At 60.3% G+C, this 23459-nt stretch overlaps 2 protein-coding genes across 3 annotated transcripts; both read left to right on the top strand.

Moving 5' to 3' along the window:
• Positions 1-204: 204 nt before the first annotated feature.
• Positions 205-5447, top strand: MCRIP2 (MAPK regulated corepressor interacting protein 2). 2 transcript variants are annotated; one of them, XM_054586780.1, is made up of 5 exons: positions 205-389; positions 495-612; positions 4384-4511; positions 4735-4836; positions 5062-5447. In XM_054586780.1, the coding sequence occupies exons 1-5, from the start codon at positions 338-340 to the stop codon at positions 5130-5132; spliced, it is 471 nt and encodes a 156-aa protein (XP_054442755.1). In that variant the 5' UTR covers positions 205-337; the 3' UTR covers positions 5133-5447. The 2 variants fall into 2 exon arrangements, with proteins under 2 accessions (XP_054442755.1, XP_054442756.1); XM_054586781.1 differs by lacking the exon at positions 4735-4836.
• Positions 5448-6300: 853 nt separating this feature from the next.
• WDR90 (WD repeat domain 90) lies at positions 6301-23332 on the top strand. Its single transcript, XM_054586799.1, has 41 exons — positions 6301-6382; positions 6637-6728; positions 6838-7014; positions 7105-7213; positions 7430-7600; positions 7874-7988; positions 8072-8139; positions 8414-8520; positions 8596-8799; positions 9286-9354; positions 9972-10082; positions 10157-10302; positions 10374-10431; positions 10862-10980; positions 11156-11299; positions 11381-11511; positions 11578-11694; positions 12006-12241; positions 12471-12610; positions 12800-12930; positions 13394-13524; positions 13901-14062; positions 14250-14378; positions 14573-14707; positions 14999-15146; positions 15295-15480; positions 15784-15881; positions 16526-16628; positions 16917-17038; positions 17195-17354; positions 17458-17648; positions 17735-17903; positions 18036-18147; positions 18343-18508; positions 21285-21407; positions 21581-21755; positions 21863-21993; positions 22106-22249; positions 22325-22444; positions 22532-22616; positions 23032-23332. Exons 1-41 carry the CDS (start codon positions 6373-6375, stop codon positions 23187-23189), a joined length of 5403 nt encoding a protein of 1800 aa, XP_054442774.1. The 5' UTR covers positions 6301-6372; the 3' UTR covers positions 23190-23332.
• The last annotated feature ends 127 nt before the right edge of the window (positions 23333-23459 follow it).

Raw genomic sequence — 23459 nt, 5'->3', positions numbered from 1 at the left:
TTGGCCTTGGGCCGTGTGGGGCGGGACGCTTGTTCTGGCCTGTTCCGGTCTCTTCTGCCCAGGCTTCCTCCGCGCCAGGCGTGGTCAACTCCCGCAGAGAGCTGGAGCCCCGCCTCCGCCTCCTGCCCCAGGCCGGGCTAAGTCGAGCGGGCCCTTTAAGAGCCGGGGGGCGTGTAGCGGACCCGCCCCCTCCCCGCCGTGCCTGGACGTCAGTTAAAGGGGCAGCGCCCACGGCGCCCGCCTAGCGTGAGCTCGGGTGGAGGGCGCGGGACCTGCCCGCGGGCCAGGAAGGCGCGGGCGTGCGTCCGAGCATCGCGCGGGCGCGGCCCTCCGCACCATGTATACCATTACCAAGGGTCCCAGCAAGTTGGTTGCGCAGCGCCGCACAGGTGCCCAGGGGCAGGCGGCGGGTAGGGCCGGATAGGGGACCATGCGCCTGGACAGCCCAAGGTCCTGGCGCAGCGGCGGCTGACTTGCCCTCCCTGTACCCACAGGGCCCACGCAGCAGCAAGTGGAAAGCAGGCTCGGGGAGCTTTTGAAATGCCGGCAGCCCACGCCGCCCACTCCGCCGCCCCCGCGGGCGCAGCCACCAGGACCCTGGCCTCTGTCAAGGTAAGACTCGCGCGGCTCCGGCCAGAGTCCAGCTCTCCCTTCCCCCTACGGCCGCCTTGGGGCCGGGACGGTGACCTTGGTGAAAGGTTAGTGGAGACCCGACCACGTGCTGAGGGTGGGCGGGCGCAGAGGGGCGGGGCGGAATGACCCCGCCCGCCGCGCCCTCGCGAGGTGCTCTGGCCCCCACGCTTAAGCGTTTCTGCCTCACCTGGCACCTAGACGTGTCCAAGGGGACTGGGCCCGATGTGCTAGACACCCCCACTGCGGGCCCTGTGGGACCCCGGAAGAAAGCCAACTAGCTCCAAGGTCGACTCCAGGCGTCTGAGTCAGATGTCCGGGCGACCTTGGGCTTCAGAGGCCAAGGTTTAAGGGGAACTGTCCGGGACTCCGCCAGTGCAGCATGGCCCAGGGCGCTGGCTCTCAAGGATGCTGTCTCTGGCTACCAATTTCCTGCTTGCAGAGCTCGCTGGGTGAGGGGTGCACGTGGTTCTCTCTGGCCCTGCCAAACCACTGCCCTTCACCCCTAACACACTGGGCTGCCCTGCAGATGATCAGGGCTCGCTGGAGAATGCAGTTTTTGCTCTTTCTGACCAGCAGTTTTGCTGGTGCCAAAAGCCTGAGGCCAGGCACACAGGCTCAGTACTGGACACTTTGGCCTCCACACTACTGTGACCTGGAAGTCAGATTCCCTCCCTCCACCCCCAACTGAACTTGTTACTTGGCTCAAGCCCTGGCCTTGGTTTCAAGTAATCTATGCACTTCTTGGGCTTTTGGCTTTGGTCTAGGCCTACACGGACTGAGGGCACCTGCCCTAGGCTGTGGGTGGGGGCAGCACACTCAGGGTCCCCAGAGGCAGAGGTGAAGAGGGCCCGAGAAGGCGGGTGCTGGCTAGGAGTCTTCCCAAGTTGAGGATAAACAGCCTCCAAGGTTGGCCAGGAGGTCAGGGGTATGCACGCACACATGCAGGAAGAATGAGGGTTGGGTTGTCCTTCAGCGTGCTCTTCTCCCTCAGTTACAGGCCTCAAATGCCACAGGCGGGGGCACCCTGTGGTGACCCTTCTGGGCTGAGTTCCTTCCCAGGGGTCTTCTGCTGGGGGCATGTTGATAATTTGGTGTGTGATCCTAATGAGGAAAGTGTTCTGGGCCAGCCACAAGTACCTCCTGGGGAAGGAAGGGAGCAGGCCGTCAGGCCTGTTCCCTGGGACCCAGGCTGTGCTATCACACTGTCCTATCACCTGAACCTCAGTCTTCACGGCCACCCTACCTCCCAGAGGAGGGAATTAGGCATGGGTGTGTAGCTACCACTGGTTACCCAGTGAAGGAGGTTGAGGCTGGAACAGCCCAGAGTGCTCCCTACATTCTTACCTGGAGAAACTCAATGCCTTCCTCTCCATGGCCCGCCTGCTGGGGAAGGCCGTGTGGCAGGGTTGGGGAATGCTGGGGAAGGATGTGGGAAAGATAGTAGGGGTCTTAAAACTTCCAAAAGGCCTGACCTCTGTTTTTCAGCATGCCCTGAGCCAGCCAGGCAGGTATAGCCTGCCAGGTCCCAGTCAGTAGGGTTCTGACAAGCTGGGCCTGAGGGGGCTGGGCCGCCTCCCCGCCTCCCCGCCTCCCCTGGGAAACTCTGTGTCCTGCTGGGTGCAGAGAGGTGGTGAGCAGGAACGCAGCGTGCTGGCTGTACTGGTTGCCCTTCCCTCCTAGGTCACTCCCCCTTCCCTGAACTGCTCCCTCCCAGTCCCTGTGGCCTTAAAGAGCCCCCACTGGGAGGCCAGAATAGCCAGGCATCCTCCACTCCTGCACCCTCTCAGGGGGCCACTCTCTAAAATGGCTCCACCCTGGCTTCCTGCCCACCTTCCCTGCTTTTTCTCTGCACAGCCTTTTCACTAAACCCCATCCCTCACCCCGATTTGCCTAAGAGGAAGGGGGTGTCTGGGCCACTGCTACATCCATCCTGCAGGCCTGGTGCTTCGCAGATGTTCACAGTGTCTGACTTGCTAAATGGATGGGCTTGGGTTCTATCTGGTCATGGGGTCTGCGTGCTGCCCCTGGTGGTGAACAGGCCACAGGGGTCTGTACCTCTGATAAGCTCTCCCTCCCAGCCAGAGACAGACAGGGGAGCGAGTCAGATCAACGGTAAACTCGAGAGAAGATAAAACAGGGCCACGTGACCACCAGAGGTCCAGAGGCAGACAGTCAGGCGGAGAGGAAAGGGGGCTTGGGACCTGTACTGAGCAGTGGGTTTTGAGGTCAGACAGATGTCAGTTAAGTCCCCATGCTGCCACCCACTCACAGCACGTGACCTTGGACAGGCTACTTCCCTCATGAGCCCAGATTCTTGGGTTGAAAGCCAGCAGGTGGTCTACCTTGGGGGTCATGGAGGGGATTAGGTGAGAGGATGCCCCTGTTGGTGCTGAGTAAAGACTTGAGGACTGTGGGCTGGAGCTCGCCTGTCTCTAGGAGCAGGCACAGGGTGGCCTTCGTCCACAGGAGCATGTGGGAGCCCATGCCCTTTCCCCCAGAGGGCCTGTGTATTGGCTTTATGTAACCATAGTAACTGCATGCAGGGGGCAGGGGGCAGGGGGCGGCCAGGCTGGTGGCAGGGGGGTGCTAGCCACCACCTTGGTCCTTGTGATTTGAAGCCCAGGGCTGCAATTCCCTTCTGTTTTTCCTTCTTTGATGACCAGCTGGCAAACTTACCTGAAGTTTACAGCCTTGCGGGCAGGGTGGGGGGCAGCCAAGAGGCTGTCCAAGTCACGCCCTCTGGTTTGTGCAGCTCAGACTGGGAGGAGCTCTGCCCCTCTAGATTCCCTGCAGCCCAGAGCTGGCAGGACTGGTGCCCCCTCAAGACGCTCCTCTTTATTTTAGTGCCCCTCTCGGCCGAGGAGGAAGTCCGAGCGGCGGTGGGGCACCTGAGCCCAGGATGGCGAGCAGGCGAGTGCCTGGCGGAGTGGCACGTGCAGCCCAGGACTCCTGGCTCCCACCTCCTGCTGTAGGTGCGGCCCCGCTCCCTCCACGGCCCATCATTGCCCTGGGTCCAGCTGACGAGGATGGGACCAGTGGCCCACTGCACATAGCACGCCCACCGGGCCGAGCTCCAGCACCTGGGGGCATTCTCCTCACTCAGCATTCCCGCCCTGTGGGCGAGAGCCTTGCCCTTGTCGGGGGCCTGCAGGGATGGGCCAGGGCTGCAGTCACACCCTCCCCGTGCAGGATGGCCTGCCCCAAACTGGGTGCCATCCCTTGGGGCTCATCCCTTTGGAGCCTGGCGCAGAGACCACTGGGCTCTTGTTTCAGTTCCTCTTCCCATGCTGGGGCATTGGCAAGATGGAGAAGCTTCTGTGGGGAGAAGGTGGCCAAGAACCGCGCCTGGTGGGTGGGGTTGGGACAGAGTGACCTGGTCACAGCTCCAGTCAGAACCTGGGCTGTTGGAGGCCTGGCTGGTCCAGGAGAGGTGGGAGGCAGAAGGCAGGGGGGTGCCTGAGAGACCTTTGGAGGGGTGCCTGTGTGCCTTGAGCATGGAGCCCTGCTGGGGAACTGGGACACAGGTGTGTCTCACGGCCATGGGCTGCAGGTGTGAGCTGAGCTGCTGCGTGCTCAGTCCTGCCAGAGAGAGGCCTTGGCCACCAGCTGTAGGAAGGCTGCAGTTCAAGGAAGGGCTGAGGCTGGGCCTGGCCTGAGGGTGGTAGGTGAGGCCTGAGGCTTCTCCTGGGACTCTGCCAGGCACTACCTGGGCTTGGACAGTCACCAACCATCTCCTCTCTCTTTCCACAGTCCAGGGCCAAGGCTCGTGTTCAACCGAGTGAATGGCCGGCGGCCCCCCGCCACATCCCCATCCATCGAGGCAACCCAGGAGACCTACACGCTGGCCCACGAGGAGAACGTCCGTTTTGTGTCCGAAGGTAGTTTTGAGGCCCAAGGTTATGGCCCGGGCCACTGGTCCTCTTCCCCACTGTAACCTGACTTGGCAGCTGCCAGAGGGCTGGATTCTTCCTGTTTGTCCTGTGAATGTCCAGCAGGCTACCCACTTCCACTTCTGCGCTGTGGCCCAGAGCGGCCACCAGGCTCTTGAGGGGAGATAGGGTCCCAGGGGCCTGGTACTGCCTGACTGCCCTCTCCCTACAGCCTGGCAGGAAGTGGAGCAGCAGCTGGGTGGTGGCCCAGCCGGTGACAGCAGTCCGAGGCCTGTTCAGTATGTGGAGAGGACCCCCAACCCAAGGCTGCAGAGTGAGCTCTCCCCTACCCTCAGGGAGTCCCCCTGCCCCCCGACCCTGACCTGGTCCCTGCCAGATTCTAGCCCCAGGGAAAAGCAGTGGGGACTTGAACCTGACCCACATCTTTAGTTACCTGCCACATTTGGAGTCTGGGTGAGGGGCTTGTGGTCAGCATGAGGGGAGAGATGCTGACAGGTGAGAGGCGACATCACTGCTCAGCCTTCTGCTCTGCCCGCAGACTTTGTGCCTATCGACCTGGATGAGTGGTGGGCACAGCAGTTCCTGGCAAGAATCACTAACTGCTCCTAGCTGCTGCCTTGGAAGGAACATTGCCTGTGCACGCCTGGCTCTGCTCCGTGGCAGACCCTCTGCAAGGAGAGGACCGTGGCACCCTGTATACCCGCTGCTGCAGGTCGTGTTTCCCCTGGGCCAGGCTGGATGGCAGCCACACCTGAAGTGCCAGCTTTGGACTTTTGTACTTTCTGACCCCTTGGCCCAGCTGTCCCAGGCTGCCAGGGGCCAGGGGCTGAAACTGTCTGACCTCAATCCTGCTCACTGTGCCTGGGGACCAGCCCCCGAGGCTGGCTTGGTGGAGCTCCAGACTAATAAAGTCAAGAAACTGTCTTTTCAGAGTGGCTTTTATTTGGTGTGTGTGTGTCAGGGGGGCCAGGGGGTAGAGTGTCCTCTCAGCTTTGCCTAGGTGCCCTCCTGTGCCCTGACAGAGATACTGGGGCCAGCTCATCTTCCTTGCAAGTCTGTGAACCCCACCCTACCCCACCTGACCCCCAATCCTGCTTCCTCTCCTTGTTGGTGTTGGGGCAGGTGTCTAAGCCCAGCTTGGAGACCCAGATGTTTTATTGTACGTAACTGGCTCTGCGATGGGGTCCCAGAGTCCCAGGATTGGGGCTAGGTCTCAGGACCCATGGTCCTGTCTCCCAGACCCGACATGGGATAGTGGACGAAGGTGCACCACAGATTCGGGGGAGCCCTGGGCATGAGTGTGGGAGCTGGGCTTGCTTGTCCCTAGGGGCTTGTGGGACATTGTTTAGCCTGCTGGGCAGCTGACCTCATGGCTGAGGGGATGAAGTGGAGTACCCAGGGTGTGCACTCCCCTTTCAGAGGGTTGGGCTGTCAGTGGGTGTGGACCACCCCTAGGGTTGTGTTTCATGTCAGATATAGAGATGGATCCCAAAACGAGTTAGGAACCCCCTGGAGCCCATAGCTAGTTGTGCCAGAACCCCCCCATATGGCCCTGACTTGGGAGTGGCCGCAGGAACCGGGGGGCGGGGGGAGGCGAAGCCTTCTGCTCCAGGGTGCGACAGCGCAGGGGTGGCCGCACCACGCAGTGCAGGGTTTTAGGGAGCCCCAGAAGACCGCAGAAGCTGGATCCCGCAGCCCTGAGGTGAGGGGGTTACAGCCCGCGGTCACGTGGTGTTCCTCATCCGGAAGGCGGAAGTGACGCCGTTGCCAGGCGGTCGTTGCTAGGCGCGCGCTGCGTGCCCTGCGTGGGGGCGCGGCAACCGAGGCGGGAAGTGCGAGTGGCAGCATCATGGCGCGAGGTAGACTCACGAGCAGCGGACCCGGGGGTCTGGGGGGCGGGCGTGGTCCTGTGGCAGGTGTGCACTGAGCCTGGGGCCTGGCTCCGTGAGCGCCTGAGTCGCAGGCCCTTGGGTTGGTTGGTGCTGAGCATGGGAGGGAGCCTAATACGCACGCTTTGATTGCTGTCACTACTGGGGAGCGTGCAGACCCAGTCCACGGCCCCTCCCTGGGTCTGGCACCTGAGGAAGGTCCCCACTCCCCCTTGTCCCCCCAGTGTGGCAGCACCCATTCCTCAACATCTTCAGACACTTCAAAGTGGACGAGTGGAAACGGTCCACTAAGGAGGGCGATGTGGCCACAGTGATGGTAAGTGGGCCAGGGGACCTGGCAGCAGGATGGGTGGGGGCCCTTTTCTATGCCCGGGACACTTAGCCCACCCATTCTGTGGGGGACACTGACTCATCTCTTTCTCCAGGACAAGACCCTAAAGTGCACTGTGTATCGTATTCGGGGCTCTGTCTGTGCCAGCAGTTACATTCAGCTCCCCAAAACCAGCACCCAGTCCCTGGGGCTGACTGGACGATACCTCTACTTGCTTTTCCGACCCCTGTCCACCAAGCATTTCGTCATCCACTTGGACTTGTCCACCGAGGTGCTGGGCTCGGGAGCAGAGACTGTGGTAGGGGCAATGCACCCCTGGTGCCCCCTCTCGTTTCCTTATGGGCACCCATTGTCACCACAGGACAGCCAGGTCATCCGGGTGTCCCTTTCTAACCTCTTCAAGGAGTTCAAGTCCACAGCCACATGGCTTCAATTCCCCTTCATCTGTGAGGCTGGGACTCCCAGGAAAGGTGACACGGAGATGGGGCATGAATGGGATAGGGGTGGTCCAGGACAGGCAGGCCCAGGGGCAGGTGGGGCAGGCCCAGAAAGGCTGGAGTAGGGGCAGCCTCAGTGGGGGGCACATGGTTTTGGCCATGGGAATGGGGGCAGGCCAAGGACAAGAAGCCATTGTGGGCTGCCTGGTGTGAGGATGGGCACTGCTGACCTTGGCTTGCCTCCTGCAGACCGGGCCGGTGTGGCTCCCCCTGCTGCCCGCTGGACTTGCCTGCAGCTGGACCTGCATAACATCCTCCTTGTCTACCTGAACCGGCATTACAGCCACCTCAAGAGTGTTCGGCTGTGTGCCAACCTGCTGGTCCGAAGCCTCTACACCAGTGACCTGTGCTTCGACCCAGGTGAGGGCTGCACCCCATGCCCTGCACTCAGCTTATTTGTGGGCTGCTCCAACCCCATCACTTCTCCCAGATGCTCTGCTAGGAGAGGCCTTGGCACTTGATAAAGATGCCTGTGCCATGCTGTCTTCGAGCCCCTCGCTCCCCACCCAAGGAGGTGGTGGCTGGGCAGGTGGTCGGATGAACCCTGCAGGCCCCTGGTGCTGAATCTCGCCTGAGCCAGGAGAGGTTGCTGGACGGGCTTCCCTGGACCTGGAGTAACTCTGCTCTTTGTAGCTGTCACTGTTGCTGAGGCCCGGCGGGCAAAGCTGCCTGTTACTCCCATGCCTAGAGAAATGTCATTCCCAGTGCCAAAGGGGGAGAGCTGGCACGACCACTACATCCACATCTGGTAAGCAGCTGTGCCTGTTCCAGGGAGGCTGGCGGGGGAGGGCAGGGTGGTCCCTACACTGACTCTCCCTCCACCCAACTGAGGTTCCCAAGTGGCAGCTCAGCAGCGCCCCCTAAGCTGGTTCAGAGGAGCTGTTCCCCTCCTGAGGCAGGTTGGTTTGCGGGGCGTGCAGAGTTCAGTGGGTGAGGGGGTCCTGGCCATGGGTCTGGGGTGGTGAGCCCAGAGGCGAGGTGCCTGCAGGGGCCGGGGCTAGCCTGGAGGTCACCCTGAGGCTATGTGTAAGGTGCTCGGGGCCTCAAGCTCTCCAGCTGGGAGGGGTTCTGGGGCCTGGGTGCAGTGCTGCCCTGCCCGGTGCCTTTCATCACACCCTCCTCAGACCTCTGAACTCTGCTCAGTGGGTTCTGTGGCCCTGTGCTTTGTTGCAGTCTTCCCAAAGCACATGCCACAGCTTCATCCCCCTCACCTGGTGGCCTTCAGCAAGTCCGGACAGGACAGCATGTCCTCTGTGGTTCAGATTCCTGGCCCCACAGCTGTGAGTGCCTGCGTTCTCAGAGAAGGGGATAGAGGAGATGGGCCCAGGGTCTGACGGACACTGTCTTCTCCACAGCCCTTGGGGCCCCTTCCAGAGGAAGGCCTGTCCTGTGAGTGCTCAGAAGTCTCCATTGTGGGTGACACCAGTGGCAATAGCCAAGTGCCTGTGGCCTGCGCGAAGGCCTGCACTGACAAGCATGCTGCTGGCAATGGCCTTCAGGGATCTGTTTCTAGGTTGGCTGTGGTGCCCGCAGCCCCAGAGGAAGTGGCCAAGCACGAGGTGAGTGCGTGACTTCAGGAAGGAAGGGGTGGACCAAGCTAAGGAGGTGGGTGGGGCCTTGATGAGGTGTGAGTAGGGGGCTCGTGGGCCTGTGCTCACCACGAACTGTGTGTGGGGCAGATGGGCCTCTGAGGGTCCCTTCTCATCCAGCCCCCTGGTAGAAAGCAGAGCAGGCAGGGGGGCAGCACTGGGCAAAAGTCCCTTTCAACAAAGAATAAGGAGGGGCTAGTGGTGTCTTGCCCCCAACTCCCAGCCCCTGGGGTTCTGTGGGGCCTCAAGGGCAGCACCGGGTCCCTGGCAGGGCTGGCAGTGTGGCCAGAATCTTGGCCTTCTGCCACAGAGCAGCCAACAGAAGCCACCTAGGATTAAGCAGCTTCTTGGGAGGCAGGAACCAGCCCAGTGGGGTAGCCCCGGCTGGACGGGGTCTTCTGGGGTCTCACTGTGAATTTGCCTTCTGGGGTCTCACTGTGAATTTGCCTGTTACAGAGCTTCCTACCAGATCCTGTCCTGAGGCTCAAGAGAGTTATTGGCCTTGGGGGCCATAGCACCAAATGGGTGAGGGATCCCGTGTCCTTGTTGGGTTGGACAAGTACCACATACACGGAGAGAGACAGTGGAAAGGCCCTGTATCCCCTAAGCTTGCTGCATGGATACCCAACCCTGCTCACATCTGCACTGTGGCTCAGTGCTTCCTCAGTGACCTTCACTCACCTTTGTTCCCTTTGTTCTCACTAGTGCTGGTTGGGTCAGTGTTGGTCTAAGTGTTTGAGCCTCCAGGGACCCTCAAGCGCTCACCCTTTAAAGCTTTGATGCAGTCGTGTGGGGCAGTGTGGGCATGGCTTGCAGATCCCTGTGGGGTGGGGTGGGAGACAGTGTGGGAGGAGGCCCTGGGATTGTTAGGCTTTCCCAGACACAGGCTCCAAGTCTTTGTGGGCTCTCTGGTTTATCATTGCCTGAATCCCAGCATTCCTTGTGTTGCAGACAGGGCTCAAAGGAAACTGCGTGTGTGTGAGTGTGCATGCCCATATATTCACTTGTCTGTTGTGTCTGGGAGTTTTCTCTCTTCTTTTGGTGTGTGCATCCCATTGACTCCTGTGTACATTACATGGGAATGGGTGTGCCGGGATGAGGGCAGCCAGCCTGTGTCTGTAGCCTCCGGCTCCTGTGCACAGGCCCTGTGGACCAAGGATGGAGCTGCTGTCGTGTACCCCTGCCACGCAGTCATTGTGGTCCTGCGTATTGACACCCGGGAACAGCGCTTCTTCCTCGGCCACACAGATAAGGTGGGCGCTGCCTGGCCCAGGGGTGTCTTGCACGTATAGGCCACACAACATCCCTTAACCTGCCGCCTCCCCAGGTCTCTGCCCTGGCGTTGGATGGGAGCAGCTCTGTGCTGGCCTCAGCTCAGGCACGACCCCCAAGCATGCTGCGCCTCTGGGACTTCCAGACCAGGGGCTGCCTGTCCCTGTTCCAGAGCCCTGTCCACACTGTCTGCTCCCTCAGGTGGGTGAGGGATCTCTGAGGTGGGTAGGGACCAGCCCTGGTAACACTGACTGTCACCTCCGCATCCACAGCTTCTCTGACAGTGGGGCGCTGCTCTGCTGTGTTGGCAAGGACCACCACGGGAAAACGGTAACAGGGCGGGCTGAGGAGGCGAGGCAAAGTCCCCACCACTTAGGAAGCAACCTTACCCTAGCCCCACTGGGAGGCCCCTGCCCCCAGCGCACTGCAGGCTCCCTTGTGTTTTACACGCCTTGTGAATGGAGCCAATGTTTAAGTAACTCACCTTGTTCTCTTCGGTGGTGTGTTCTGGAGTCATAGGGCAGCCGGGTTTTTTGTCTGAGTGGTGGTTCACCACTGAACCTCCTTCCTACTTGTGGGTTGGAGTTTTCTGTTTGTTTCTGCGAACAAGTCAGCTTCACGTGTCTGCAGAAGCTGGGTTGGGCAAGTGTAGGCCCCTCTGGGCAGTGGGGTCACCCTCCCCACACCCTTACTAGCCGAGTGCTCAGGCTGCCTCCCAGAGGAGGCAGGTGCGGCAGGGGTCAGCGGGGTCTTGTTGCAGATGGTGGTGGCCTGGAGCACTGACCAGGTGGGACGAGGCGGCGAGGCCGTCATTCTTGCGAAAGTGAGCACCGACGTTGACATCCATGCTTTTGAGATTTCCTTTTTTAATGAAACCAGGTAATGGGCCCTCCTAGCCGCCTACAGTGCTGGGATGAGTGTCTGACAGCACCTGGGCTGGATGGGGGCCAAACCACTGAGCCTGTTGCCCGTCCCTGGCTCAGGGTCCCTGTCCACAGCAGCCCCAGTCTCCTTACAGGGATCGGACGTCACTCACCCTCATACCCCTTTGCAGGATGGCATCGTGCGGGCGAGGCAGTGTGCGGCTGTGGCGACTTCGAGGTGGGGCGCTGCGCTCCTGCCCTGTGGACCTGGGGGAGCATCATGCCCTAGAGTTCACTGGCCTGGCCTTTGGGCAGGCCCAGGATGGCTGCACGCTGTGAGTACTGCTCTCCTCCCCTATCTGGTCAAGTCCCGCCTGTCTGCCCCTTCAGCCCTCACCTGTTGCCTTCCCGGGCAGGTACGTTTGCAGCCGTAGTGGCCACATCCTGGAGATCGACCACCAGCGCATGGTTGTGCGGCACGCTCGCCGTCTCCTGTCCACACAGACCCCCAGGAGCCCCCTTCCACAAAAGCAGACCTTCAGCTTGGGTAGGTGGCCTCTGCTCTGTGGGAGGAGCAGTTCTGATGCTTGCTCTGACACTGCCCGCCCCCCAGGCCCCGGCATTGCTATCAGCAGCCTCAGTGTCTCCCAAGCTGAGTGTGCCGTGGGCTCGGAGGATGGCTACCTGCGCCTCTGGCCCCTGGACTTCTCCTCTGTGCTCCTGGAGGCAGGTAGGAACGAGACAGCACCTCACCATTGTGATCACCGTGGGAGGCCATGTCTCTGGGCCAGATGGCAGCCACCGGGCTCTGAGGGGCTGCACCCTGACCTTGGGAGTCCACATTGCCAAGCCCGGGAGCGGGTAGCCATGGGGGAGTTGCATGTCCCTGTCCACAGGAAGATGGGCCCCTGGACAACGAGGAAACGGGTTTGTGTCTGGGGGTGCTGGGAGGGAGGCGTAGCCTGGGTGTGGCCAGCCTGCCCTGGTTCCCAGCCCACCCTGCTTCAGGCCTGTGAGGTCACCCACCCACCTTGCCTGCAGAGCATGAGGGCCCTATTAGTTCAGTCTGCCTCAGCCCTGATGGCCTGCGTGTGCTGTCCACTACCTCCTCGGGCCACCTGGGCTTCCTGGACATACCATCTCGGGAGTATAGTGTGCTGATGCGTTCCCACACTGCCCTGGTGCTGGCCCTCGCCACCGAGTACAACCGGGGGCAGCTGGCCACTGTGTCCCAGGACCACACCGTCCGAGTCTGGGATCTGGCAACCCTGCAACAGGTAGAGCATGGCCAGGAGGGAAGGACTGGAGGGCCACAGGCCACTTGGAGGCCCAGGGGACAGGGCCCAGTCAGGCGGAGGGCTGGGGAGGCTCTTTGGCACGCTTTGTCTTGTGGCCTGTGTTGGGGACCTTCAGGTTTAGGTCACCTGAAGAGAGGCCGGCTCTCAGGTTTTCCTGGCCAGCTGGCAGCCACCGCCCTGCCTGCCCTCACACGGCCCCACCCTCCAGCTCTATGACTTCACATCACCTGAGGAAGCCCCGTGTGCAGTCGCCTTCCATCCCACGCAGCCAGTCCTCTTCTGTGGCTTCAGCAGTGGGGCCATCCGTTCCTTCAGCCTGGAGGCTGCCACGACCCTGGTGGAACACAAGTGGGTGCCCAGTTGGCCTCTGGCCACATGGATGCCAATGGGAGAAACTTGCGGGGTCCCCTGGGGTGTGTGGGTGGCAGGGTGGAGTAGAGGAGGGGTGTCTACAGGAAGCTTCAGCCAGGCCCAGCCGTGGGAGGTCAGGGTCGGTGCAGCTCAGGGTCAAGGCGGCGGGCATCCCTGTGTGGGCAGGTGTCACCGAGGAACCATCACCGGCCTGGTCACCAGCCCTGACGGCAGCCTCCTGTTCAGTGCCTGCTCTCAGGGCACCCTGGCTCAGTACCACTGTGCTGCCACCTGCTGCCGTGTCCTGCGTGTTGCAGGTCAGGCCCCTGTGCCCGGCCCCACCCCAGCTTCCCAACCTTCCCAGCATCAGGTTCCTGTGCGGGGAGGGCTTGCCACAGCAATGAACTGCCTTCTGTGGCCTCACTACCTAGATCCCCAGGGCAAGCATGGTGTTAGGACACACCAGGCTCTCAAAACTGAAGGTCAGTGAGGGTCTGTGTCTGCTCCACCCAAGGAGATGAACAGCCTGAGCACCAGGCTGGCCGAGGGCCGGCCCACCCAAGAGCATCTGCTCCTCCCATAGCCAGTCAGGTGGTCACTTGGAGGTCACTCCTGGCCCAGGGGAACCCGAGCCGTCGTGGCAGTCCCTGGGGCCCAGGTGTCTTGGCTCTCTGACGCCCAGGCTCCTGGGCTGCTTCCTGCAGTTATGGGCAGGTTTTGTGTCTGCTCTGGGAACCCCCTCCCCGCCTAGCTGACCATCGGCTCCTGTGATGCCGGCAGCTAATGTGGTGTGCCGGGGTACCCGCCCTGGTGCCAACGCCCTGGCAGTCAGTGGGGACAGCCGTCTGCTGGCCTTCATGGGTCCCTTCAAGTACACGGTGACCATCATGGATGCAGCCTCACTGGATGATGTGAGTTAGCCGGAACCCTGTGTGTCAGCGTGGGTGGGGCTGCACCAGCCCTGCTGGCAGACCCCATGGCTGTCCCAGTTGGCTGCCACACGGCTCCCCGGGCTCTGCCGAGACGGGGTCCAGGGGGAGGCAGGGCCTCTTGGCCCTTCGTGGAGCGCAGGGGCATCAAGGGGCAGATGGGGGGGCCACGCCCACTTCATAGAGGACCCAGACATGCCCCCCTCACTCACAGGCGCAGGGGACACATGCACCCAGTGCAGGCTGGCCAGGGAAGAGTGGGTGTTTGCCTTAGGCTGCCTGCCTCCCGTGCCCTGGGTCTGGGGGTGTGAGTTCTGCCCAGAGGTTGCGGCCGGTGACTATTTGCTCTCTCATCTAGCTGCTGCGGGTTGATATCAGTGCCCTGGACCTGGCCAGCAGCCACCTGGCCTTGGCTGTGGCTGTCTGCTTTGGTCCTGCACCCCCTAGCCACCTGCTGGTGTCTACATCATCCAACAAGATTGTGGTGCTAGATGCCACATCAGGCCGCGTGGTCCGAGAGGTGAGTCCAGGGCCGTGGCTGGCGGTTTGGCCTCCCCTCGGCTCCCATCTTGGTGTCCCCAGTGCCTTGAGGAGGGGAGGTGCTGGGCCACCTTCCACTCCTGAGAGGTACATTTTCAGAAGGGAGGCTTTCCCGGTTCAGGGGACTCACGTGCCCTGCTCTCCCCCATGAGAATGCTCTCTTGCAGCTGTGTGGCATCCACCCTGGGGCCTGCCCCTCCCTAGCTCTCAGTGAAGATGCCCGCTTCCTGCTGACAGCTGCCGACCGAGCCATCAAGGTGTGGGATTACTTAACGCAGTCCGGCCCCGGCTGCCAGGTGTGTGCTGCAGCTGGGTGCAGGTGGGCGCAGGCAGGCGGGTCCGAGGGAGGGTGGAATATGGCCTGTAGGGCCTGACACCACATGAGGACCTCTTGCCCGGTCACCAGCCTGGCTGGGCCCGGGTGTGGGAGGATAGTGGGGTCTCCAACCAGGCCTCACAGGTTTCTGTATGTGATATGCGCTGCCCCCAGGTGTACATCGGCCACTCAGAGCCTGTGCAGGCTGTGGCCTTCACCCCTGACCAGCAGCATCTTCTCAGCGTGGGCGATGCCATCTTCCTCTGGGACATCCTGGCCTCCCCTGAGAGCTCGCCCCCGGGAAGGCAGGTGCCCTTGATATGTGTCTGCCAGGCTTCCTGCTGCACCTTCCCCACCTGACATCCTCTCTAATTGCCTCTGCAGTGTCCGAGGCTCACCCAGGGTCCCCCCAACCTATGAGGCTGGTGAGTGGTCCCCCCACGATGGAATGTCTGTGGTGACATCTGGTGCTTGCGCTGCAGATACTGGGAGTGGTATGGTGTCACGTCCTGACCTGGGGGGGGTCCCAGTGCATGGGGTGGGGGCTGGGCACCCCCCCGCCCCACCCTTTGCCTTCCTCAGGCTCTGAGCACAGACCAGCCTCTTCTGTCCCCAGGGCCAAATGCAAGACAGCTGGAGGATGCGGCGTCCAGGATGAATGGGCTCCCTCGGCAGCAGGTGCCCGTGCCATCCCAGGCAACCCCACCCCAGCTGAGCATCTGTGCTGGGCCCTCAGAGGGCGGTGATGGTAAGGGCAGGGGTCGTGGAGTCCTGGGCAGGCTTGTTGGGACTGCTTCCCTCTGGCATGCTTGGGTGCTGCTCCAGGCCTGTGGGGGTGGGGCAGGGGTGCAGGGGGCTCTGTGCCGTCTTCTCACTGCCCCCCCCCACCTCCCCAGGCACTTTCTCTCTGTCAGATGAAGAAGGACCCTCTGAGGAGAGCTGCAGCCACAAGGGGCTCTGCCAGGCCTCAGGCCCACCCATGCTGGTGCAGAAGAAGACCTGTGGGGACAGAGACGGGGCCTGGGGGGCTGCAGGGGGCCCTTGGGGCCTCAGCATGCTGCCCCACCCGCACGGCCAGCCCAGTAAGCAGGGTAGGGTGAGGACACTCGTGACCCGGCCTGGCCCAGATGCAGGTACTCATGGGCCCCAGATCCGGGTTCACCCCATGAGATGAGGCCTGATCACCTAAAGAACAAGTGGATGAGCCTGTGGCCCCTGGTAGGCTGGGCGGAGGGGTGTGGCTCACCTGTACCCTCTGATTCTGAGTGTGTCCTGGGTCAGGAACTTTTCTTGTCCAGCCAGGGCCAGGTGACCGTGCCAGGGAAGGATCTCTGAATGGTTGTGGTTGGTTTGACTTCCTGTGGCCTCTTCCTCCTCTCTGCCAGGTGCCTGGGGCACAAGGAGAGCCAAGACCCAGTCCGCTGCCCGCCCAGACTCCTATATGCACTTCACAGCACGCTACAAGGCCTCCCTGATGGCCAAGGTTGGCCGGGGGTGGGAGTCTCACAGTCCGTGCCACAGGTGGACTCCCCAGAGGCTCAGGGGTGAGGGTGGCACAACCCTGTGGTTTCAGGGAGCATTTTTTCTCCCTAATACCTGGGTCCCCCAGGGTCTCCCTGGGGCTGCTCCCAAAGCTGATAGCAGTCCAAGCCTGGACGGTGATCACCTCGCAGGTTCCCGTCTGCCCTGCACACTGTGCTTTCCCTGTCATGCTGACACTCAGACCGGACCTGGGCAGCGTCCTGCTAAGCCCACTATGGACTGGACGGTCCTGGCTTCCTCCCACCTCCTTGAGTGCTCTCTCCCTGGGAGCCCCCTGGATCTTGCCGCCCCTGCCTGGCCTCCCCGGACTCTAGGCGCCTCCCACGTCCCCCACCCCCATCTCCCTGTCAGCACCCCCAGCTGCCATCCTCCTTTCCCCAGATGGCCTCCCATGTGCAAGCTTTGAGACCCGTGCTCTTGCCATTTGTCCCATTCCGGGAGAGTGCACCTCCTGAGGCTCCTGCCATTTGTCCCATCCTGGGCACATGTCCCTCCCAAAGCTCATTCCCAGGCTACAGCCTGAGGCGGTGGTGGGGCAGCTGGGTGCTGGGCCATACCCAGCGTCCTGGGACCACTTCCTCACAGAATGTCTCCTTCCCCCCTGCCGGGGGTGAGTGGCTGCACCTGAAGGCTGTCGTGGGCTACAACGGGAATGGGCGAGCCAACGTGATCTGGAGGCCGGACACAGGTAGGGGCCCCCGCACACCCTGGCTTCCGGCCCAGAAGCAGGGCAGAGCCCAGCTCTGGTTCCACGCCCAGGCCAGGCCCCAGGAGGGCAAGTGAGCACTGGCATGGAGGGTGGTTTGGGCTAGGTTGGCATTTCCCTGTCACACTTCCTATTACTCCAGCCATGTTCTCTGTACCTTCTGTGAGCATTATCCCGGAAGGGGTCAGCGTGACCCTCTTGGCTATTGAAACTGGCAGGGAGGATGAAAGGCCCATAGCTGACCCGCTCTGGGGCGCCCCCTCCCTACAGGCTTCTTTGCCTACACGTACGGCTGTCTGGTGGTGGTGGAGGACCTGCACTCCGGTGCCCAGCAGCACTGGCTCGGCCACTCCGAGGAGATCTCGACACTGGCTCTCAGCCATGATGCCCAGGTGCCCGTCCTGCGCATTACAATGCAGCTTCTAGGGGGGCCTCCGGAGCAGCACAGGGAAGGAACACTGTTTTGGCTTCCCATCCACCCAGAGCCAGAATGGGCCCCTAGGCTGCCCCCATCCCACTGACATCCCTCCCCCTCCCCCGGCTGGCAGGTCCTGGCCTCTGCCTCGGGAAGTGGTGGCGCCGCTTCCTGCTGCCAGATCCGCATCTGGGATGTGCCTGGGGGTTCCTGCCAGCAGCTCCTTTCTCACCACTGTACCGCTGTGCAAGCCCTGGCTTTCTCGCTGGATGATAGGCTCCTTGTCACATTAGGTCAGCTTGGCGAGGGGGCGGTGCAAAGGGCAGTGGCCTCTGGACTCCCATGCCTGTTCTGGGACCCCTGTGCAGCTGGTGTGACCGTCACGCATCTCCCCAGGGGACTGTGGCGACCGAACCCTGGCCCTGTGGAACATGGCCACCTACGAGCTCATTTCCTCCACCCACTTCCCAGAGCCAGTGCATGGCATGGCCTTCAACCCCTGGGACACTGGCGAGCTTGCCTGTGTGGGCCAGGGCACCCTCACCTTGTGGCTTTTACAACAACGTGGAGATGACGTCAGCTTCCAGGTATCAAGGTGCAGAGGCAGTTTTGCAGTATGGGATCTGGCTGGGCCCTGAGACGCCACTGACCCCCATTGCCCTTGTCCCTCTAGGTGCACAGGGAGCCCATCCCCGAGGCTGTGGAGGCAGGCGAGCTGACGTCGCTGTGCTATGGGGCTGCGCCCCTACTGTACTGTGGCTCCAATGCAGGCCAAATCTGTGTCTGGGACACGAGTGCCAGCCGTTGCTTCCTGGCTTGGGAGGCAGACGACGGTGAGATCGGTAGGTGTCTGAGGAGTCCCTGTGGCCCCCTCAACTAGGGGCTCGGCCTCTGCCTGAGAGCCCTGGTGCTGGGGCAGTAGGACCCTGTCTGGGGTCCTGGGGAAGCAACTCATGCCACCTCTTGCCTCCTAGGAGTACTGCTGTGTTCAGGATCGCGGCTGGTCAGTGGCAGCAACACCAGGCGACTGCGCCTGTGGGCCGTGGGAGCTGTGCCAGAGCTGAGGCGCAAGGGCTCAGCAGCCAGGTGAGCCTCTGTGCCAAGCTGGTGCCCCTGACCAGGGCTGTAAGCCCGCACTCCGTCGCCAGCTGGGCCTACCCTCTGTGGGGACATGCTTCATGAGGCTAGGGCCCAAGAACGTGGATGCGCCCCAGAAGCGCGGGGCTCCCCGGGCTCTCATTGCCGCCATTCTTGGGAACCACTGCTCCCCACTAGGTCTAGCTCCGTGTTCATGGAGCGCGAGTTGACCCTGGACGGGGCCATCGTGAGTGCAGTCTTCCACGACAGCATGGACATGGGTGTGGTGGGCACCACAGCAGGCACGCTCTGGTATGTCAACTGGGCTGAGGGCACCAGTACCCGCCTCATCAGCGGCCACAGAAGCAAGGTGAGGCCATGGGCCACTGGCTCGTTGTCAAAGATGTCTGAGGGGGTTTCCACCGTGGACAGAGGCAGGGCTGTGAGCCCCACATTCACTCCCCTCTGTCTGCGTTGAATTCCCCTGCCCCCATTTGTTGTTGTTCTAAATCAAGCCCAGCTGTTGAATTGGAACCATTTCAGGTTCTCAAGATAAGGGTTTCACACACTTTAGAGCCGCACGTTCATCTCGTGTTGACGTAGGCCACAGTGGCCACCCGTGTCGGCCCCACAGGCCTGGCCCTCTTGGTCCTTCCTCTTTCTCCTGTTGCTTTTTTCCCCGTGTTATTTACTTGGTGAAGAAACCAGGTCATCCATCCCAGAGCCTCCAACAGACCAGGGCTGGACCTGCTTTTCTACTCCCATGTTCCCTGGGGTCTGAGAATCTGGAGGTTAGGCCAGGATGTGGCCAGGGCCGGTCAGTCCCACAGCTCCTTGGGTGAGCTGTGTCTCCCATCAGGAAGCAAATGGCGGCTGCCTGCCTTTCAGTGCTGCTCTTGTCCAGAGTCACGTGTCACCTTGGTGGAGTTGCAGGTGGCAATAGTCAGGAGACAGAACTGGCTTCAAGAAGAGTATTGGGTTTCCTGAGGTAGAAACAGAGCTGGGACAGGAGCGGTGGGGTAGGTGGTTCTCTCCCTTGTGGACAGGTTTCCGAGAATTGGGTTGGTTCTGCCAATAAGTGGCCAGTGCGTTTACTTTTCAAGTCTTTAAGAGTTGGTGGGTAGGCCCTTCCCCTGGTGACTGCTCACAGAGCTCTGGCTTCAGCCTCTGATAGGTCCTTTGAGTTGGCTACTGAATCCTTATTTATTTTTTATATTTGTTTGGAGATAATGGTAGCCATCAAAGAAATTAATTTTGAGAGGAGTAAGGGTTATACAATATACCTTTTCTGTTTTTTTGGTAACAGTTTTATACTGAGGTATAATTTACACACCATGTGCTTCAGCCATTTAAAGTCAGTCGTTTTCAGCCCTGGCTAGTGTGATTCAGTGGATTGAGCACTGGCCTGTGAACCAAAAGGTTGCTGGTTTGATTCCTGGTCAGGGCACATGCGTGGGTTGTGGACCAGATCCCGAGATGGAGGTGTGCGAGAGGCAACCAACAGATGTTTCTCTCACACATGGATGTTTCCCTCTATTTCTCCCTCCCTTACCCTCTTTCAAAAAATAAATAAAATCTTAAAAAAAAAAAATGCCCTGGCTGGTGTGGCTCAGTGGATTGAGTGCCGGCCCGTGAACCAATGGGTCACTGGTTCGATTCCCAGTCAGGGCACATGTGTGACTTGCAGGCCAGGTTCTCAGTAGGGGGCATGCGAGAGATAACGACACGCTGATGTTTCTCTCCCTCTCTTTCTCCCTCCCTTCCCCTCTCTCTAAAAATAAATAAATAAAATGTAGAGGAAAATAGTCACTGGTTTTCGGTATATTCACACAATTGTACAACTATCCACACAGTCAATTTTGTTATTTATTTATTTTTAAAGAGAGGTGTTTTTTTTTTTTTAAATCATTACCTGAGGATATACTTACTGATTTCAGAGAAAGAAATAGAGAAATAGAGAGAGAGAGGGAGAGAGAGAGAAACATTGATGTGAGAGAGACATTGATTGGTTGCCTTGTGCCCCAACTGGGGACCAAACCCACAACCTACATATGTGCCCTGACTGGGAGTTGAACCCACAGCCTCTTGGTTTATGGGATGATGATGCTCCAACCAACTGAGCCACCCTGGCCAGGGCACCACAATCAACTTTAGAGCGTTTTCATCACCCCAAAAGGAAAACCCATACCCATTAAGCACTCGCCTCCCATTCCCTGATAACCACTATGAATTTGCCTGGTCTGGACTTTCCATATAAACAGAATCATACCCTGTGCAGTCCTTTCTGTCTGGTTTCTCTCACCGAACATGTTCTCAAGGTTCATCTGTGTTGTAGCATGTGTCAGTGCCTCACTCCTTTTTATTGCCAGATACCATTCCATGGTGCAGACAGAACACATGGTGTTCGCCCATCCATCAGGGTAGGAGCGTCTCGGTCCTGAGTCATGACCTCAGCTCATGGTCACTGGTGATTTCCCTCTCATGTGGAATGACAAGATGTTCAAGCTCTCCCTCTGCAGCTTCCTCCAGGACTGGACTTGGCTGTTTCTTCCCAGAAGGGCCCATTGCTTCTCAGCCAGACAGAGCTAGATTATTATTTTTAAAGATAAAATACACCTCAAGTTCATACTAACATTTGAAATCTAAATGCAGGACTAGGCCACTTCATTGGTGAATAGTGTCTGTATTCCCTTTCCCCCCGACACCAAATATACCCATTCACACGCCTACTTTCTTCGTCAGTGCACACATGACCAATCTCGGGAAAACCACTCCAGCACCAGCGGTGAGGGCGAGGCCCCTGGAATGTTGGAATGGCCTGGAGCGTGTTTTGTGCTTCCCCCTCAGAATGCGTTGTCCCATCACCGCGTCTTAGGTTCTTTCAGAACAATTCTCTGGTGTCCCAGCAACAGGACAGCTGGGTTCAATGGCCCATGGGCTCCTTGGGATTCAAATTCTACCCAGGTCCTGTGCTGGGAGCACAAGGCGGAAGGTCAGGACAGTCTCTTTACTCCGTGCGGAGGCTGCTGTGGCCAGGTGGGCCTGGGAAGGAGACACGCGCTCTCATAGGAATGACCCGGCCTCACTGTGTCCTCTCTCTGCCTGAGGGCCCCGTGGCTGCAGGTAAGGCTGCTGGCTTCCTGCAGGTGAACGAGGTGGTCTTCAGCCCCAGTGAGTCCCACTGTGCCACATGTGGAGACGATGGGAGTGTGAGGGTGTGGTCCTTGGCCAGCATGGAGCTGGTGATCCAGTTCCAGGTGCTGAACCAGGTACTTAGGGCAGCAGGGGCTGGGGGTGTGTGCTTGGGGTGGGGCCCTTACCGCCCACTGAAGGGCTCTGGGAGCTTCATCCTTCAGCCTCAATGTCTGTCCTCGGCTTTGGGGTTGGGCCATCGTCGCGCTCCCCAGGGGAGTGCTGATGGCTCCTCACCGGGGGTCCCCAGAGCTGCCTCTGCTTGGCTTGGAGCCCACCATCCTGCAGGCGCCCAGAGCAGCAGCACTTGGCGGCAGGTTACAGCGATGGCACCCTGCGTGTCTTCAGCATCTCCCAGATCTCGATGGAGCTCAAGATGCATCCGCACCTGACCGCACTGACAGCCATTGCCTTCTGTGCTGACGGTGAGGGGCTAGGGTCTCACAGGGTGATGGCATGGCCCCACCTGGCCCAGGTCACACCTTTGGGCTGGGGGCTCGCAGGGTAACAGAGTGGCCCCTGCTTGGCTCAGGTCAGACCATCCTCTCTGGAGACAAGGATGGACTTGTGGCTGTGAGCCGCCCCTGCACGGGGATGACCTTTCAAGTACTGAGAGAACACTGGGGCGCCCCTATCTCTACCATCCAGAGCACGAGAAAGGAGGTGAAGTGACGTTGTGAGCCAGCAGGGCCCCGTCTGGGGGTGCTGGCTGGGAAGGGGCTCGGGCAAAATGGGTCAAGAGATAACCCACCTGCCCTTACCCCTCCCCCCCAAGTATGGAGACTTCGGGGTGGAGGGCACAGACCTGTGGTTGGCTGCCAGCGGGGACCAGCGGGTCAGCATCTGGGCCTCTGACTGGCTGCGGGACCACTGTGAGCTTGTGGACTGGCTGAGCTTCCCAGCACCCACCCTCATGAAGGTGAGGGTCCTGGGGGCACCTCAGGTGGGGACGGTGCCTGTCCACCCCACCACAGCATGCTGTGCCTTTCCTCAGGCTCCAGACTGCTCTCCACCCTCCCTTGCTGCTTTCTGCCCCTGGGATAGGACACTGCTGGTGTGTGCAGGCCTCGGCCCACATCCAGAAGTGGTCTTCTACAGCCTCTGCCAGAAGAAGGCATGTGCACGCCCCTGTGACCCTGGGAGAGGAGGGTCCTGGGCCCATGGGAATCCCTGCCTGGTTACTAACACTCACTGCCCATAGGTGGTAAAGAAGATTCCACTGCCTTTTTTTGCTGTGTCCCTGAGCCTGTCCCCCAGGGCCTGCTTCATGGCCATCGGCTTTGATGGTGAGTGCTCATGTTGACTCAGCCTATCTTGAGTGGGGCTGAGTAGATTCACTTGTGCCCCCACACTGAGACATGCCCCTCACGTCTGCACCCTGGTTCCTCATCTCTGAAGTGGGGTACTGAGTACAGTACCCAGCACTCAACAGAGGGACTCAGCATTCAGGTTGGGGCCTTAGAAACTGCATATTGTTAGACACCCTGACAGTGATGGGCTCTTCCTTGGCTCTGCTGCCCTAGTCCGAGTGACAGGTGGTGGTGGGTGTGGAAAACATAGGCCATTCAACACAGATCCTCTTATGCTGCACCAGCATCCAGCTGGAGACTGAGCCAGGGTGGGCTGGGGAACACCTGGGCCCTGGAGCTGCAGACAGGCAGAGGGCCCACGCCACGCCCACCCTGTACCTTTTGCCTGCAGAGCGTGTGCTGAGGCTGGTGGACTGTGTGTCGGGAGCTGCACAGGATTTTACAGGTCACAATGACTGGGTACAGCTCTGCAGGTTTGCCCCGTCTGCCAGCCTGCTCTTCACAGTGGCCCACAATGAGATCTTGGTGTGGGAAGTCGCAGACCGCTGAGCTGCAGTGGGGACCTTGGGGTCAGGTGTGCTGAGCTGGTTATGCTGGATACCTGGCCTGGCAGAGGGCTCTGCTGAGAAGCCCAGTTAGTAGAGGACCTCGGGCTAGACCAGGATGGCTGGGTCGATTCGGCTCCTTCACACTGGATGGGCTCGGAACTCTGTAAATCATCAAGACCCTGAACATGTGTAAAGTGCTTTTTGGCATCTCAGTGTTCTTCTGTGTTTTTACCTGTACAGTTGAAATAAAGGTGGGCATGCATTGCAGCAT

Source organism: Pteronotus mesoamericanus, unplaced genomic scaffold, assembly GCF_021234165.1.
Source record: "Pteronotus mesoamericanus isolate MK-2021 breed Mesoamerican mustached bat unplaced genomic scaffold, CSHL_Meso_final contig_947, whole genome shotgun sequence".
Lineage (NCBI taxonomy): Eukaryota > Metazoa > Chordata > Mammalia > Chiroptera > Mormoopidae > Pteronotus > Pteronotus mesoamericanus.
This window is presented reverse-complemented; position numbering and strand designations above follow the sequence as displayed.

Bases quoted from the DNA above. Each gene is read 5' to 3' on its own strand.
- MCRIP2 (XM_054586780.1), top strand. From the start codon at position 338: ATGTATACCATTACCAAGGGTCCCAGCAAGTTGGTTGCGCAGCGCCGC. The intron at 4,512-4,734 runs GTAGTTTTGAGG...CTCTCCCTACAG, and splicing joins CGTCCGTTTTGTGTCCGAAG to CCTGGCAGGAAGTGGAGCAG. The intron at 4,837-5,061 runs GTGAGCTCTCCC...CTCTGCCCGCAG, and splicing joins CCCCAACCCAAGGCTGCAGA to ACTTTGTGCCTATCGACCTG.
- WDR90 (XM_054586799.1), top strand. The intron at 8,800-9,285 runs GTGAGTGCGTGA...TGCCTGTTACAG, and splicing joins AGGAAGTGGCCAAGCACGAG to AGCTTCCTACCAGATCCTGT. The intron at 14,708-14,998 runs GTGCCCTTGATA...AGCACAGACCAG, and splicing joins GCTCGCCCCCGGGAAGGCAG to CCTCTTCTGTCCCCAGGGCC.